Source organism: Paralichthys olivaceus, chromosome 10 (assembly GCF_024713975.1).
Source record: "Paralichthys olivaceus isolate ysfri-2021 chromosome 10, ASM2471397v2, whole genome shotgun sequence".
Lineage (NCBI taxonomy): Eukaryota > Metazoa > Chordata > Actinopteri > Pleuronectiformes > Paralichthyidae > Paralichthys > Paralichthys olivaceus.
This window is the reverse complement of record NC_091102.1, coordinates 10,270,772-10,286,836: the sequence shown is the minus strand read 5'-3', so window position 1 is coordinate 10,286,836 and position 16,065 is coordinate 10,270,772. Positions and strand designations below refer to the sequence as shown.

Genomic DNA, 16,065 nt, shown 5'->3' with positions numbered 1-16,065 from the left:
ACATCCTATAAAAATATGCAGCATTTGTGACATTTTCCAACATCAAACACGTTTTTAAAAAGAGCTACTAAGACTTCAACGTGCTCCATTTAAAGGGTACGGTGGCCGATAGAGCTCAACACACTGCAGATTAAGAAAACACATGCAAATACAGAAACACCAGAAGTGTTTCCAGGGGACCCCTAAAAAGTGATGAACCTAGCTTTTGTTCAATGCTTTGTGATGTTGTTGAAGTGTGCTACCCGTCAGTGGTGATGAAACTTTACAAAGCACTGGACTACAGCCAGGGTCATTACTTTTTCGGTGCCCTGGAAACATTTCCAGTGTTTTCAGCTAAATTTGCATGTGTTTTCTTAATTTACAATGTGTTGAGCTCTTTTGGCCACTGTAGAAGGGAGATAAAACTCTCCTCTGAAAAAGGACCAGATGCTTGTATGTCACATGATACCTACTAAAGCAGTAGCTAGTCATACCAGAAGTATTCCAGTGTTGCTCAGTCTTGCATGTGTCACATAGCACCAACTTGATCACAAATTTGCTACATTATCTAAACATAGTAAAAAAAAAAAAAGGAGAGGGCTGGATGCATTAAAGCCTGCCATTGTCCCCCAAAGCATACATTTAGTCTGACACAGTTATATATTGACTTTTAGGGACATAACCTCTCAAACACATTCCAACAAATGTTTTGTCTTACTTTTATTCAATTTGAAAATTCAAAGTGGACACAATAAAAGACTGTAGAGGAAATCCAAAACAATCAGGCATAATTATTCTTGGAACAAATATTGAGACAACCTCAGTACAACTAGATGACAGTCAATCAGCAAACATAATACACATTGTTCAGTCCCTACATTCAGAATACAACAGTATATGGTTTGATAATTTATGTTAGAAAAATAACCTGTTAAAACCAGGGGATATAGTTTGTTCCACCTCAGTGGAGGATCATCATCAGAAACAGAGGTACAATGGTGACAAAGATTGGCTACGAGTGCCAACACCTCTCCGACTGCTAGCTTCTCTCCCTGATTCTGAAAGAATGACAAGTCCTGGCCTCTTGAGCAGTTTGAAGAAGTAGAGTTCTTTATGAGGTTGCAGACTTGAGATATGCTATGAGATCGGTACGCTCGTTCTTCTTTTTGATGCCGGCGAAGATCATCTTTGTTCCTGGTATATATTTCTTGGGGTTTTCCAAATAAATCATCAGGGTCTCCTCATCCCAGATGATACCTGGAATTAAAGTGAATAGACACAGCAGAGAAACATGTTTTAGCCAAACAGCACAATTTCTGCTTGAAATACCTTGAATTCACACATACAAGTACTTACCTTTGCTTTTGTTGGCATCAGTGTAGGAGTAGCCCTCTGCCTGGCCTGTTTTGCGTCCGAACAGACCCCAAAGGTTGGGTCCAACCTTATGCTTTCCACCATTCTCCACAGTATGGCACTGGGCACACTTCTGGACAAATGCCTTCTTGCCTTTGTTAATGTCTGCAGGCATGGTGTCTGTTCAGAGAAAGACGGGACAATTGCACTTATTAGTAATGATCACACATTGATAAACCATTAAAACTAGTATTTTAGGATTACGTTCATCAAATTCCTGCTTGTGTAAGACTATAAAAAGTGTCTCCTCTTTCAGCCACAGGGGGGCGCTCCAATACGGATCTGGCATTGTTACCAAACTGTTTTAGGTAACGTAGATTTTCAAATGTATACATAATAAAGTAAGAAACATTATTAAGTATTACTGTTTATGTTTGTTTCTACCATTAAGATTTACAGGAATACATATTATGTACAGTGGGCCTTTTCTATACAGGCAAATCATGTTGGGTGTAAAAAGAGGAAACACACGTTGACTTATAAAGAGAAAGTATGATGAAGTAATGTGAATAAAATGAACGGATGTTTAAAGTGAAAACGAGGCTGAGTTAATCAAATGAAAAGAGAGAGGACAGTCTCCGGAAACACCGGCCGGCTTCAGACCACGTTGCACATGAGCGAAACCGGCAAAGACGAATTTAAGTCGCATTAAAAACCCTAAACCTGGTGAAGACAAACAGAAAAGCCTTTCAAATAAAAGTTTGTGGTCTTACCTTTTCTTTAGTCTCTTCGGACGACTTATTGGGACGTTTGAGTTCTTCGATGTGTCCTCCAAAGCCTCGGTCACTACTGTGGACTGTGTGACTCACTAACGTACGGCTTCTTGTGAGTGGAGGTACTCCCTCTGACGTCATCAGTCAGCTGACCTGGTTTCATCACGTCTTTCAGTGGGAGCTGTTGTGAAACTGTGCAATGTCAAACTTCCACTACCACCTCTACATGTCTGACAGTATCACTCAACCAGAGTCAGAGCAGAGAAACAATGAGCAACTCATTCAAAACATCTTGTTGATAGGTGCTAATAAAGTGCTGTGGTGGAGGAAGTACTCAGTCACACTGAGCAGTTTGAAATTCACTACATCCAGATTTTTCTTCAAATCTACACCAAATTATACACACATAAATACCCGTCCCCTAGACATGACTGATCTGTTTTGAATTAAGATCCCTTAATTATTTCCAGTCCCTGTCAAAAAGGGGAATCATTTCTTTTCACTATATATTTAATCGCTGTGTAACACACTGACATAATGTTTGAGTATTGTGGTCCTGAGTTTCATACCTATCCTGTATTGACACATTGAAAAGCAAAGATTTTGTCAAATGGGAGGGTCCATGATCTAGTTTCTAAGGGGTCCTCAAAGAAAGAAAGTATGAGAACCACTACTCAAATCACTTTAGTTAATCTAAGTATGAACTTGCCCCTATAGCACTTGCCGAGTGTTTCATTATCGTTGAGTGTCATTATGGCAGTGGCCTTTTCCAAAGCCATTTAAAGGTGTTTCTATGCTTTGCTCTCCTTAAAATGATTCATCTTTCTCTTCCTAGTGCCTGTTTATAAAATTGGATAATTCGCATGTAACATGTAACACCAATAACACAATGACATCATCTTATGTCATATGTTACCAAACGGAAGCATATCCACAAATGTATCATAAACAGTGTGATTTATGTCACATTGTGATATTGTAACATATTTTATTTTTCCTATTTCCTATTTCCTATCAGGTATTAAAAAAAAGATATATCAAATGTGAATTTATTGAAGTGACACTGGCTGGAATTATTCATCTCTTTATCATCAGAGCCGTTAACAGCACAGTGTGTGTTATGTCATCCTGCAGGAGCAGACAACAGCAAAGGTACGGTCACCAAAAGTAAACTTACAGACCTGTTATTCATGCTCTGTCTTTTGCCTTCCCACACATTCACTCTCACTGATTCCTGCCCACACAGGATTCATGCAGTTCCCCCTCCGCTCCTACATTAGAACGCCATAACACGGAAACGCTCAGTCGTGACCGAACTATTCTGGTAACAACGAGCTGTGGGGCAGGGGAGGGAAAAGCTCAAACTGGAGCATGTCAAGAGTTCAGAGCCAGTCGTGAAATCTGATATCCAACCATTTTTTAGATGAGCACAGACAGATGAGAAGAGTTTATTGCTCCACTGGCCAACAGGCGACTTCTCAAGTTACTTTTACACATAAAACCCTCTCTCCGTAAACTGTACAGGTTTCCAAGATAACATGCCACTGGAGCATAAAAAGTCACTTTCACTATCGAAATGTATTTAAAGGCCTGACCCACCCACACATATATTTCAATTTACTCTCTTTAACCTTAACACAGGCCAATGTTTTTGTTTCACCAAACACTATATCATTATAAGAATAAGACTGTCAAAGTTTCTAACCCAAAAAGGGAAACACAACTGATAATATCATGAGGGACTTTAAATAAATCACACTGTCTCTTATGTCCACACAGTCTTGAGAGGACATCAAACGAAGCGACACAAGATTGGGTGAACTATAGGTGTGTATGGGCTCTGGAGCGCAGAAAATTAAAGTACTTATTATGTAGAATGTCCCTTTTCATCATGTTAATGGGTGTTAATTATTATTTGTTGGATACATGACTGGTGCATTGATATATAAGCAGCATTTGTTGTAATTTTATCATGTTGTACAGGCTTTGTACTGAATTACAGGATGACCAATAACTGAATTATGTGGGAAATATTTATTCAGTCCCACTGATCACAAGATACAACATCACATCAAATGCATCAATGTGCACATCCACGTCGTCTCTGCATCATGGGATCTGACAGAGCGCATGTTTGCAGCTCATTAACTGTAAGGATGCGTTGGTGAGAGCTGTTGCCAGGCAACTATACAGTCTATGGTTATGCATGGCATAGATAAATGAAAAGATAAAAGCAGCAAAAACCTTAGTGATGATTTTTGTTACAGAAAAGATTCACATTCCTACAGTCACTAACATAAGTAGTGCGCCTGCAGTGGCAGCATTGCACCATGTTTGACCTCAGAGCTCCTTATGTAATCTGTGACGTATGGAGGGCTGACTTCATCACTGGAGGTTTCATAGTCTGTGCCATAATATTTCCTGATAAGGAATATCAAGTGGCGGTCTGATAAGCACAATACCTGGAGGTAAAGGCAGATTTCTAGGGATCTTCTCATGGTCAGGTTAAACTCCCAGAGTACCCCAGGGCAAAAATATTAATTATCAACCCCCCATTTCAACATCAGTCAATCAAATTGGATTTGTAAAATCCATTGTCACAAATCACAATTTTCTGCATCAGGTTTAAAGAAAGAAACAGAAGCTCCCTAAACTGACATTATTTTTGAACAACTGACTGATGATAAGTAATTTGTTCTTGCCAAAATGTCACCGGGACCAGCTTTATAATTTAGAATATTTCTGCAGTTTTCTGTAATTGAAAAAACTCTATATTTTGTAAGTCAGTCAAAATGACCAAGTTTTATTCATTGAACAATCAGTCGGTGAGCCCAAATGTTCGCTACCAGAAGTAGCGATGCTACTGCACCCGTCGCGTGCCTTTGGGCGAGAGGAGAATATCAGAGGACATTTAGGCTAAAAATATGGTTTAGATGACGTGGAGTTGAGTCTGCCATTTAAGAATCAGCCCCCCAGTCATCTCAACTGTCTTGGATTTGGCTGCAACACTGTTCACCCCTGAAACTCCTAAAGTGCTTTGTGGACTCGAACACTTCACCCACCCCTCCATCCAGTGGTGAGTAGATAATGAGTTGGTTTTCATTTTTCGGTAAACTATCCCTTTAAGACGCTGCGTAACCACTTGGTTCACTCCGAGTCCGAGGACTTTTGCACATCCGTCTCCACGTTTTGCGACCTTCCGCCGGCCGCCTGCCTCGGATCCACTCCGGTGATTAGTTCCCGCTCAAAGCCGATCTTGCTGCAGGGAGGAGCGAGCGGAGGAGGAGTGAAGCGGAGCCGAGCATCACAGCTCCGCATTCAAGGAAACACCAGCGCGGCGCTTCTCTGTTTCTCCCTCTCCACCATGTTCCAGCCTCCGTGCGCCCATCGTCTCCGGTGAGAAGCGGCGGATAGACGCGGGTGTGGGTCCCCGTGGAGGCCGCTTGTCTGTGACGAGGAGCTGGGGAATCTCTGGCCGGCCAAAGGAAGGGAGAACCCCCACCCCCACCACCCCCACCTCCTCAATTGTTTCCTGCGCCAAGAAGAACTGTAAAGACATGGTCATCACCCCGCGGCTGTGGTAAGGACATACTGAGCTTTATCTGTCCTCTCTGTGTCCACGCAACCTCTACAGCTCATACAGAGGAAACCACTGTGTCATAAGGAGAAAAAAAATAATAAGGGGGTGGGGGGGTTCATTCATTCACGGTGACCCCCCCCCCCACCACCACCAGCAGTATTTGCATCCGAGGACCAGTCAGACACGAGCACGTAGCCTGAGCTAGCTAGAGATGGAGACCCACACATCATCACAATTACAGGTCCATCATCCTCATCCAGGACCTCCTCCTCCTCCTCCTTCTCCTTCCTCATCTCCCAACTAACACACACCTCCTCCAAAGAAACATGGATGCTGTATGTTGGGGTGGGGTGGGGGGGGGGGGGTGTACACCAGCCAACTCCAAATTTGAACATGCAACCATAATGCGTCACTGACATTTTCACCCTGTTTCATGGCTTCTCCCTCCTTCCCATTGAAGTCAGCAGTCATCACAGATCAGGAGACCGTTCCCGAGCCTCATCTCCCCTCGTTATCCTCCGTTTCCCACCCATCGTGTCGTCAGGGTTGAGAACTCGTTGAAAGTTGGCCAACTTCCTCTCCATCACTCTTCTCGCCTGCTCTTGCAAACTGAAGGTCAGACAGTGACTTTGCAGAGGTCTAAAATTGCACAGATTTCACATAAATTACAGCGCAAGCCCGAAGAGGAGGACTTGGGGGGGGTTTTGTCATTTGTCAATGTTCTTGTGGAATTGATCAGCAGTGGATGATTGATTTTCGGATGGGCTTTAATAATTCTTGGCCTGGCCTGAGGAGATCTGCGGCTGAAGGTGTCATTAGATGAGCTTTGAAAGTGAGAGGTGATCAAGATGAGGCCAACTTCACTGAGATGCTGAAAATACTAGATTCACCCGTTTCTTTTTACCCCCACATGTTTTTAATATTAACAGTTAATAATTGACTTATTAAATTACCTGCCACGTTCAACTAATACTACTACTTATACTAAACTACTGACTAATACATGGTGTTAAAGCCCATGACTCATCTATAACTGTCTGTTTTGTTTGGGTTAATCAGCAGCATTACACATGTTCACTCTGTTATTAGCCTGATTAGTTTTGGGTTCTTTTGTTGTGCTCGGCATCATTAAAAATGTATGGACAGCAGTCTACAACATGATGCTTGATACTGAGTTGCAATACTGAAACAATTCTTTCTGTCATGTTTCTATGAGAGCCCCACGATATGTTTTTTTGAGGGCCGATGGTGATACTGATGTTAGGAAGTAAAATATGTCCTATACCAATATACTGGCTAACATATGTATGTAAAAAAACACAATGATTAACAAAATGTCCTTATCAAACCCTTATGACAAAGAAATGTAATTGAAGCTTCATATTTGACAGTCTACCCTTAGACTTTATTGTAAATAACTAAATATAAAGAAAACACAACCACATATGTATATAATTTGTATAATTTATAAACTTAATTTATTAATGTTAAATTTAAACATGAATGCACACCTTTTCTGTATTGTTTTTTCTGTAAAACAAAAGTTTTCATGTCGACGCACGTCAGCAAACGTACCCCAATGTCTGTGAAAGGCGAGTATAAACACATGTTCTCCAAAACTCTTCTCTGCTATTTAACAATTAGTAAATCAAACATCTACAGCTGAAGATTGTGTTATCTGGACAGAAACATAAGATACAGTATAAATTGAATGAATTAGAAAAAACTACCTACAGAGTTGGTATCAGCTTTCAGTTCCTGAGAGTTTCCAATGTGGGCTCAGGTCAGGCAGAATTAAAAAAGTCTTGCAGTGTGATACCCAGCTCTACCTCGATGATGTAATGTTTGCAGCGCAGGATAAACTGGCTCTGTCCAGTTGGTGTTGTTTAAAAAAAAAAAGAAAGGGAAAGAGAGACAGGCCTATTTTCAAGAGATGTGCTCATTGCCTCCAGATGTCACGTGCGATCGGGTTGATCTATTTAGCCTGATGCTGTTTACGAAGGTAAATGGTGAAAACGCTGCTGTGCTGATCGATATGCATTATTAGTCAGTTGTAAATCCAGACAACGGCTGTCCTCAAAGTCCCCTGTAATATAATCTTGGGACATGAGTCTGCTTTTGTTGGCCCACTTTAATTATGCAACAGAGAGGGGGGATCAGCAAACTTGGTGGACTGCTGGTCGATAATGTGTTATTGTGGCTGGTTTGGATGTGGTGACAACACAAACATTAATGTTTTTCCTCTCTCCTACTAACGCACACTTACCATTATGCTTCATGGAATTACATAAATGCAATTCCATTAACATTTTTGTGGTTTTATGTGCACTGACAGCAGCCAACATCCAAACATACAATATGAAGCGATCCACCATTTCCTCCTATTATTCTTCATATATATAAATGATGCCAAGGAGGTTACATCTTCACCCCTGTACATTTGTTTGTTTGTTTATTAGCAAGATTATGCAAAAACTACTGGATGGATTATCCTTCAAACTTGGTGGAGGGATGGGACATGGGAATCTTGGACGTATTGATCTTGATTAAATGAAATCAGGCACATTTAGGGAACTGATAGCCATGAGTGAGTGCAATTTGTTGCAGATCCAAATCCAGATCTTGCAGATTTAAATGTGGTGCCATAAGAGGTCTCTTGGGCCTTCGTTGAGTTATGTGATCTACTGAGTACCATTCTAGTTTGGCTTTGGGTCTTGTGGTGCTGCATATTGAACATATTGAATGTTTGAATCTGAAGTTTATTGTCTTCATCGCTGCAAGATCTCTTAGAGCACTGCACACAGATAGAGGGGATTTCTTTGGTCCTTTAAACCTCTTCAGACAGCTCTGCTCCTCTTGCCTTGACCCACATGATGACAGATGATACTCTTTATTTGTGACATGCTATTGATCCCTCATCCCTCATCCTACAGAAATGTGACTTTTCACTTGCCACCACCACTAAAGTCACAGCACATATTTAGCCATACAAGCCTGAAGCCTGTAGTTGTCATGATGTCACACTGTTTGAGCTTCATTTAGATTCTCACAACTTTATAATCGGAAGTACAATAATTCACCAAAATTAAAACATGACCACAGCTGCTGCAAATGTATTTGCTGGACTATAAAAAGTACTTACCACCACTACATTAAAATAACGAAATTTCTCAGAAATGAACTTCCTGTGATAAATTAACACAGATATAAGGAACTAATAAACTATCTAACAATTGAATGCCAACTCTTTACGACCATGTATTAATATACAATCAGAAATATCTTTGGTTTATCAAAAATTCCTGATTAGAGAAGTATGCAATACTTCCATTAATCTGTTTATATGCTCAGTAGCTCTCCAATGGAGACTTGGACACTTTACAAATATTTATTTGCTGCAGAATCAGTCGGCCAACATAGCAAGAACTAAATAAAGTGGAACTGCTCCGTCAGGTCTCACATGTGCTTTCCTAATATGAACAAATAACTAAAACTCTCTTTGTTACCTTTAATTCACCTCTTCAACACAAGAAATCGTTCCACAGTCATTTAATATTGATGCATTATTCAGCAATAAACATACTGGGTAAATGTTGCAGATATGCTGCCAGTGCAGACAACACACTAGTCATAAATGAGGCCTTGTCTCCTGTTAATGGAAACTCATTGAGCTGTTTACTCAGTTTGTTTTAAGAGTCTCCGGAGTCTAATTTGATAAACCTTGTGTGAATCTCTGAACCGAATCTCAACAATAATGAGATGATGGCACAGGTCAGAGGTCAGAACATCTATGACAGTTCTCATCGTTACCTTTTGGTTTCTGAAAATCCCTCTATCTAGCGCATGAAATGAGACGGAGAAGATTAATGTATGTGAGAGAGCCGAGGGTGCATTATGGGAGGAAACGAGAGAGAGAGGAAAGGGAAGTGAAAGTTGTTTCTTGCCTATTGAGACACTTCATGGAGGTGGAGCCACACAGCTGTTGGCTTTAAGCGGTTTTGAGGAAATTAGACAGAAGAAAGGCTAATTTTTATAAATAAATCTCTGCAGTGTTTAAAGCATCAGCGTAAAAAAAGAGGCTGCATGTTGCAGGCTGTTTCAGTTTGAAAATGGTGATCAGTAGTAGAGCTTTTCACACATCCTCTCTTCACCTAAACTCTTACATTTTCATTGTTTTTATCCCATCACCATGGATCTCACCATACTCTTTCATTAAAGCTTCTTTCAGGCACTGAGCTGGTTTAGGAAAAGCCTCATTCCATATTCTTAAAAAAAAAAGTACTATAAAGATTAATATAAAGATTATTACTATAAAGGAAACTGCTTTTGCCTAATGATGAGTAAACAATTGCATGTTAAGACTAAACCTCAGCAGTGAATGTGGGGAAGTTGTCAGAGTTTGGTGGAATTTTACTTCAACTTGAGGCATTGAAAGAATGTCGACAGAAGGGTCTTTTCCTCTGACTCTTACATACTATCGTGTTGTTGCTTCTCGCCACTGAAGGCTCTTCTTTGTCTACATATTGAAACTCTGCAGCCACAGTCGACTATCTGATCCTCAGACTCTCTGAAAATGAGTTTGAGCATAAAGTGTGTCGAGAGAAATGATCACATCTGCTATGTGCATGAGTCTAGAGAATATTGGAATAATCTGTCTGATTTATTGCTCTAAAAAAACATTTGAAAGATAGATAGAATCATTTTCTTACCTAGGTTTCTCATATGTATCATCTATCATGTTTGGAATATTCCATTTTAGTGGCCACAGCTTCAGTAGAACCAGGCAAAACATTTTAATGATATCACATCTGTAAAAAATGACTTATGCATTCTTCAGAGTGAAAGTTGAAGCACTAACTTCTCCCTGGAACTTTTTTTACAATGGATTTCATCTCAAAATGTATTGTTCCATGGTTACAGGATTGAATCAGACCATAACACCATGTTTTATCAGCACAAAACACACATTATCATCTTATAACCACAGTGTAATGAGGACAGTGTTTGGTTTGCTACTGGCCTGTGTGTTTGAGAAGCGTCACAGTAGTATCCATGTGGCAGCGCCTGCCTCATCCTCCTTCTTAGAGCGCCATAATCATGGTGACTGGATTTAGAAGATTAAGCTTATGACTAATCAAGTTCTGTGCGGATACTCCCCCCAACATGGCAACTGCCTTCATGTCGAGCAATGTCGCTGCTGTTTGTGTTTGTTGCGCTGGAGCCAAACACACTGCTCCACGTAGGTTTGTCATATTTTAAGAAAGCAGTATTTTACTGTGTGGAAGTAATAAGTTATTCAAAAGTGAAAAGTTATCATTTTTAATAGCCATTTTTGCGGTCACCCCACTTTTACTAACAGCAGCTTCATGTCTTTTTTATGTCTTAAATGTACAGTAAAAATGTCACAGTGAATTTTAGCTCACACACTACTGGAAAACTCCTGTAGTCAAAGGTTAAAAGTGTTGTTAAATCAGGAGGTTTACTCTGAAAGTACTCCTCGCTCTTGCTTCCTTATTAGGTCAAGGAGAGGGGATCTATTAAATAGGCTAAGTGGCACACACTATCTGAACGGACTTAGCACATAGTCCCACAGTAGCTTAGATCCTCATAGGCTTAAGAAGGGGCGGGGATGGTGATGTTGTCAAAGGATCTGAAATATAGATGATATAGTGTGTGTGAGTATACTGCAGCATCGCATGTGAGCTTGCATACTGCTGGAATGTGCAGAGCTGCTCAGTGGAGTTTCCCAGACCTGTGGGAGAGCCTATATCAGAAATGTTATGTAGTTAAAGCCACAGGAGGCTCCAGAGTCGTATACAATGCATGTGAACACAAGCAGTCTGTGGTGAGATGTTAAAACTCTGCCCTGCTGTACAGTTTTATGTTCCAGTATAATATTGTGTCCTGATGTGAGACTTGATGTCTGATTTGCTATACTATAACTGGGACTACAACTAAGGATTAATTACCTCCACCGGTTTCACCCCTGTCCCTTTGTTTGTTGGTGGATCTGGAAAAAAATCTGTCATGTTTAGAGGATTTATGAGAGTGTGAAATTTGGTGCAATTTGATTGGATTAAAGGAGACCTTTAGTCTTTGGTGGAGGTTTGCTTTCTACTGTGTGACTTCCTAGTTTGTTTGTTTATCAGCAGGATTATGCAAATACTGCAGAACAGATTTTTATTAAACCTGGTAGAAGAATGGGACATGGGTCTAGAAAGAACCCATCAAATTTTGTGGATCCAGGATTTCTTTCCCACTTTCTTCAATATTGCCAGATTGAGCATTTGTTTTTACATTTTCCAGGGAGTATTTCATGCATCTTGATGAAAAAAAATCTGACATATTTGGGGAACTGATTTCTGTATTTTGGAGGTATTCAATTAGAAATAGAAAGATTGTGTTATTCGTGCTCGTACATGTCGACTACTCTCATCATATCACCAAGCGTCTCTGAACTGAACAGGGTTTGTTTATCTGTTTGTTTTCCTACGCTCTTGGCATTGATGTATGTTCTATCAGTAATGGGAGATCCTGAGAGCTCACACAGTTCCTCTGCAGAAAGTGTTATGGGTGTCGGTGTGGAGCAACACAGTGCCGTCACTAATGATGACAACAAGCTCTCCCAGTTACTGCCTCAACATTGGCTTTACCAGACATTTTAAATCTACTGCATGTATTTAAATTATGACTGAGCTTTAACAGTTTAAACCAGAGAATATTGTTGTCATCCTCAACTTTTTATATAAGTTTTGATATATTTTTCTGCTATCCTCACTATTTATCATCATTATCTAAGTGGTAATTAGATGTTTGAGGATTTATGTCACATAAGCAGTTCTTTGGGACGATCTCCATCTTCCACAGTGAAGGCAGTGACAGTCATGAAATGACCACATTTCTCTAATTGTACAAAGATCTACTGTTTTCCGTTAAACTGAAGTAAATGGGTGGACACAGTTAGAGGCTCATGTCATTAGAGGTTATAGACTGCGTTTTTATGCTTCTCTTCTCTTAACGAGCAATCACATGGGTGGAACAAGTCGACCGCTTACCAGGGTTGGTGCTTCGATCCTTGGTGGCTCCAGTCTACATTCTGAAGCGTCTTTGCCCAAGATACTGAGCCCCGAATTGTGCTGTGTAAAGCTGTGTGTGTGTGTAAACGGATGAAAGGGAGTTGCAGTGAAAAGTGCTTTGAGTAGTTGATAATCGCTGAATAAATGCAGTCCATTACCATTTACTCAAATTGTTATACACTAAGTCACATTCACACAGCGCTTTAAATGTCATGCTGTTCTATCACACGTCATTCACATACAGCTGTCAGTGTTCAAAGACACAGAGGTGGAGCCAGGGATTGAACCACTGACTCTCTGTTTAGTGGACGACCTGCTCTACCTCAGGAGCCACAGCTGCACAGAGATTAGAGCTGTCAGGGCTGAAACAATTGGTTGATTAATTGAGGTATTAATTGACAACAATCAGGATTATTTCTTGCTCAGATCTTAGTAAATTTAATATCTCTGGGTTTTGAACTGTTGGACAGAAGAAAACATTAGAAGACGTCACTGTTGGCTCATCAAAGTTGGGATTGTGGAATTGTTGCAATATTTCTATGACATTTTCATCGATAATCAAGATTATTAGTTATTAGCCTTAATATTAGGTTCACTCTGGGTTTGAAATCATAAATTCGTTAATTCTTTAGTAATATCTTTTGTTTTTCAGATGAACAGCGAGCAGTGAGAGTGAGGACGTATCAGACGATGCCCCTGATCTGCTGGGCCCAGTGCTGAGGGAGGTCCACAGAGTCAAACTGGTCGGTGCCCACCATGTCTTACCACCAACACTACCAGCGAGGCCTCCACGGCCGCACCATGAGCTCTGAGGAGAGGAGCGCCATGCCAGTCAACAAGATGACTTCCACGCCAGTTCACAAGAGCGCCTCCTCCTCTTCTTCTTCCCAGCGCGACAGCCGGCAGGTAATTTTCAGGGGAGAGCGGCACTTTGAATGGAGTAGCAGAGGTAATATATACATTATTTTGTTGCAGGCAGATAGAAGGCAGACAGGGTAATCATGATATTCATTCAACAGTCTTAGTGTGTGAGACAGTTATGGCCATTGCGATGTGGAGACCAAAGTTCAAAATCAAAGTTCTTAATTTTACTGTTAATGGAAAGCAAAGACAAATACTGACAGATGGATGGAAAGGTTCAGATTTTGTCTACAGAAGCCGCACCATGTCCAACAGCCCGGAAGTAGCATAACTGTTGATCATTCATTCCCCTCAAACTGAACCAGGAGCATTTGCTTTGACTGTGTTTAGTAGAATCCCTCAAATGTGGTCAAGTCAGTCATACATAACAATCTCCTCTGATTATAACTTTCTGTGAAAATGTCCATTGAAAGAAAACAAAAAACGAACCTTCTTCTCTGAAAGACGTTATCGGACTGATTGGGTGACTAAGAGAGAGCACTCCTAAATCCCTGGTTAGTAAGTAAAACCCTTGCAGAGACATGGTAAACAATGAGATGAGCTCCTATTTCACAGTTCACGGGACAAGTGTTTATAGTTAACCCCAGCAGAAAGCCACCTGAAGCCCCCCGTCCTCCTTACCTCACCAAGCTGCTGCTGTGTCACCGTGGCTGCACAGAAACTGGACACCAAAACTGCAGTCTCTGACATCACAGCTTTTCCGTCGGCACCGGGTCATGAATATTTCATGAGGGACAGGCGGAGGCTTGGTGCTCCACTGAACATGTGGCATGCTCTGGTATGCTGTGTGGGAGCCCAGCTTGTGTCCACGGGAGACGGCTCTCCGAGGAGAAAAGGGAGCTGGTCTTAAGAAAGGAGGACAGTTTGAAAAGCATAGTCAAAGCCTGCTGCTTGATCAAGACGACAGTTAACCGCACAGACAGACGCTTCTGTTCATTGTTCCCATCCTTAATGTCGCGTACTTCCTTTTGATAACAAGGCCCTCAGGGGTAAAAGGGTTCAGGCTTTTCATTTTCTGACGCTTCATAATCTTACAGCCAAGTTAATCTCAAAGCAATGTTACCTATTAGCACATTTTTTCTTATATTCATCTCTTTTCCTTCGGTTAATGATGTCAGGTACTTGCCAAAGATGTAGCTGCAGAGATAGCAACCAATTAAGTCTTTGACCGGTAGATTCCCTTAGTTTTATGCACCTGCTCGGTCAATACCTCCACATAGTCAATGGCGAATAGAGGGAATCAGCAGGAAGACCAGAAGGTAATTGGGAATTAGTTCTTGATTGTTGCAGCTGTTTTTTGTTATGGTTTGAAGTGGTTGTGTCTGTGGATGATCCAGACAAGTTGTGTAATATAACAGAGGCGGGTGTATCATTCAAAAACACAGACTTAAAAATCATCTTTTGTTCCATTCAGCTATTCAGAGATTTCACTCTTGACCATTATAAAAATGTTCAGTTTATCACCAGCACCAGTCAGGGAGACTCTGACTAATAAGTGGATGTGTCTGTAGTCAATATAATGTGACATAATTCAGAGTAAAATTGAGTATATGTGGCAGGACGTAGTATTATTCCTCAGATGTAATGAGATCACTCAAAACTGGATGTTATTATATTCTCACCAAATCTTCCTTTTAGTAGCTGTTTTTCCTGTACAGGACGTAGTTGACATCAAATTTACATTGTACCTTGCACTTCATAATTCTCACCCATTTTGTTGTAGAAGCTGCAGATATTCTCAACTTTGAAAATAGCAGCTGGAGGAACAGACTCACCAGGTCCTTTTAGTAGCTGTTTTGTAGCTTTTATTCACATCACAATCGTCCCGATGACTCCATCTGTTGATGAAGATCATGTGACACCATTGAAAGTCCTGAAAAGCTACTAAAAGTCCCTGTTGAGTATGTTTTTTCATCTGTTATATCCAAGGTCCAGGATTAACTTAAATGATCATTAAAAAAACTGATATTTTCAAATCAAACTATAAGCATGAATGAAAAGGATATTTTTCCTCGCAACTAAGCACGCCGGACCAGTAGGTGGCAATAAAGTGTACATCAACGAGCCGTCAAATTAGGACACTGTAAGCATGCTCAGTGACCTTATTCTACTTTGGTGGTAATAACTTTTAACATTTTTTTTACTCATATTTGGTTATCGTTATTTGACCTCTGTTTCATCACCTTATCAAAGACCCCTCTGGCACATGGCTCAAAGTGCTGATAATAACTGCATTTCAGTCACTTTGAACAGCATTATGTGGCAAACACAGAGGAAAAGCTCATTTTGCAAAATACCCGCATTAGGCTTGGATTGCGAGGTTGGCCTCCAGCAGAGATACGTTTCTTTGAACTCATTTGACATTATGCAAAGTTATGCATAA

General features: G+C 40.6%; 2 protein-coding genes across 5 annotated transcripts in view; one reads left to right on the top strand and one right to left on the bottom strand.

Annotated features, from left to right (window-relative positions):
• Positions 1 to 681: 681 nt before the first annotated feature.
• Positions 682 to 2,296, bottom strand: LOC109631327 (cytochrome c-b). The gene is made up of 3 exons (XM_020090004.2): positions 2,106 to 2,296; positions 1,336 to 1,512; positions 682 to 1,236 (listed from the first exon to the last, which is right to left on the bottom strand). The coding sequence occupies exons 2-3, from the start codon at positions 1,505 to 1,507 to the stop codon at positions 1,091 to 1,093; spliced, it is 318 nt and encodes a 105-aa protein (XP_019945563.1). The 5' UTR covers positions 1,508 to 1,512; positions 2,106 to 2,296; the 3' UTR covers positions 682 to 1,090.
• Positions 2,297 to 5,343: 3,047 nt separating this feature from the next.
• Positions 5,344 to 16,065, top strand: part of osbpl6 (oxysterol binding protein-like 6) — a 34,234-nt gene continuing 23,512 nt past the window's right edge. For 2 of the 4 annotated variants that reach the window (XM_020090233.2, XM_020090232.2), the window contains exons 1-2: positions 5,344 to 5,685; positions 13,414 to 13,667. In XM_020090233.2, the coding sequence (XP_019945792.1) occupies positions 13,518 to 13,667 (150 nt within the window). In that variant the 5' untranslated portion in view covers positions 5,344 to 5,685; positions 13,414 to 13,517. Of the gene's footprint in view, positions 5,686 to 6,149; positions 6,301 to 13,413; positions 13,668 to 16,065 lie in introns of all 4 variants that reach the window. The other 2 variants (XM_069532468.1, XM_069532469.1) reach the window with 2 other exon arrangements.

Excerpts from the sequence above, each read along its gene's own strand:
- LOC109631327 (XM_020090004.2), bottom strand. The coding sequence starts at position 1,507 with ATGCCTGCAGACATTAACAAAGGCAAGAAGGCATTTGTCCAGAAGTGT. Across the intron at positions 1,237-1,335 it reads TGATGCCAACAAAAGCAAAG|GTATCATCTGGGATGAGGAG; the intron begins GTAAGTACTTGT and ends CTTTAATTCCAG.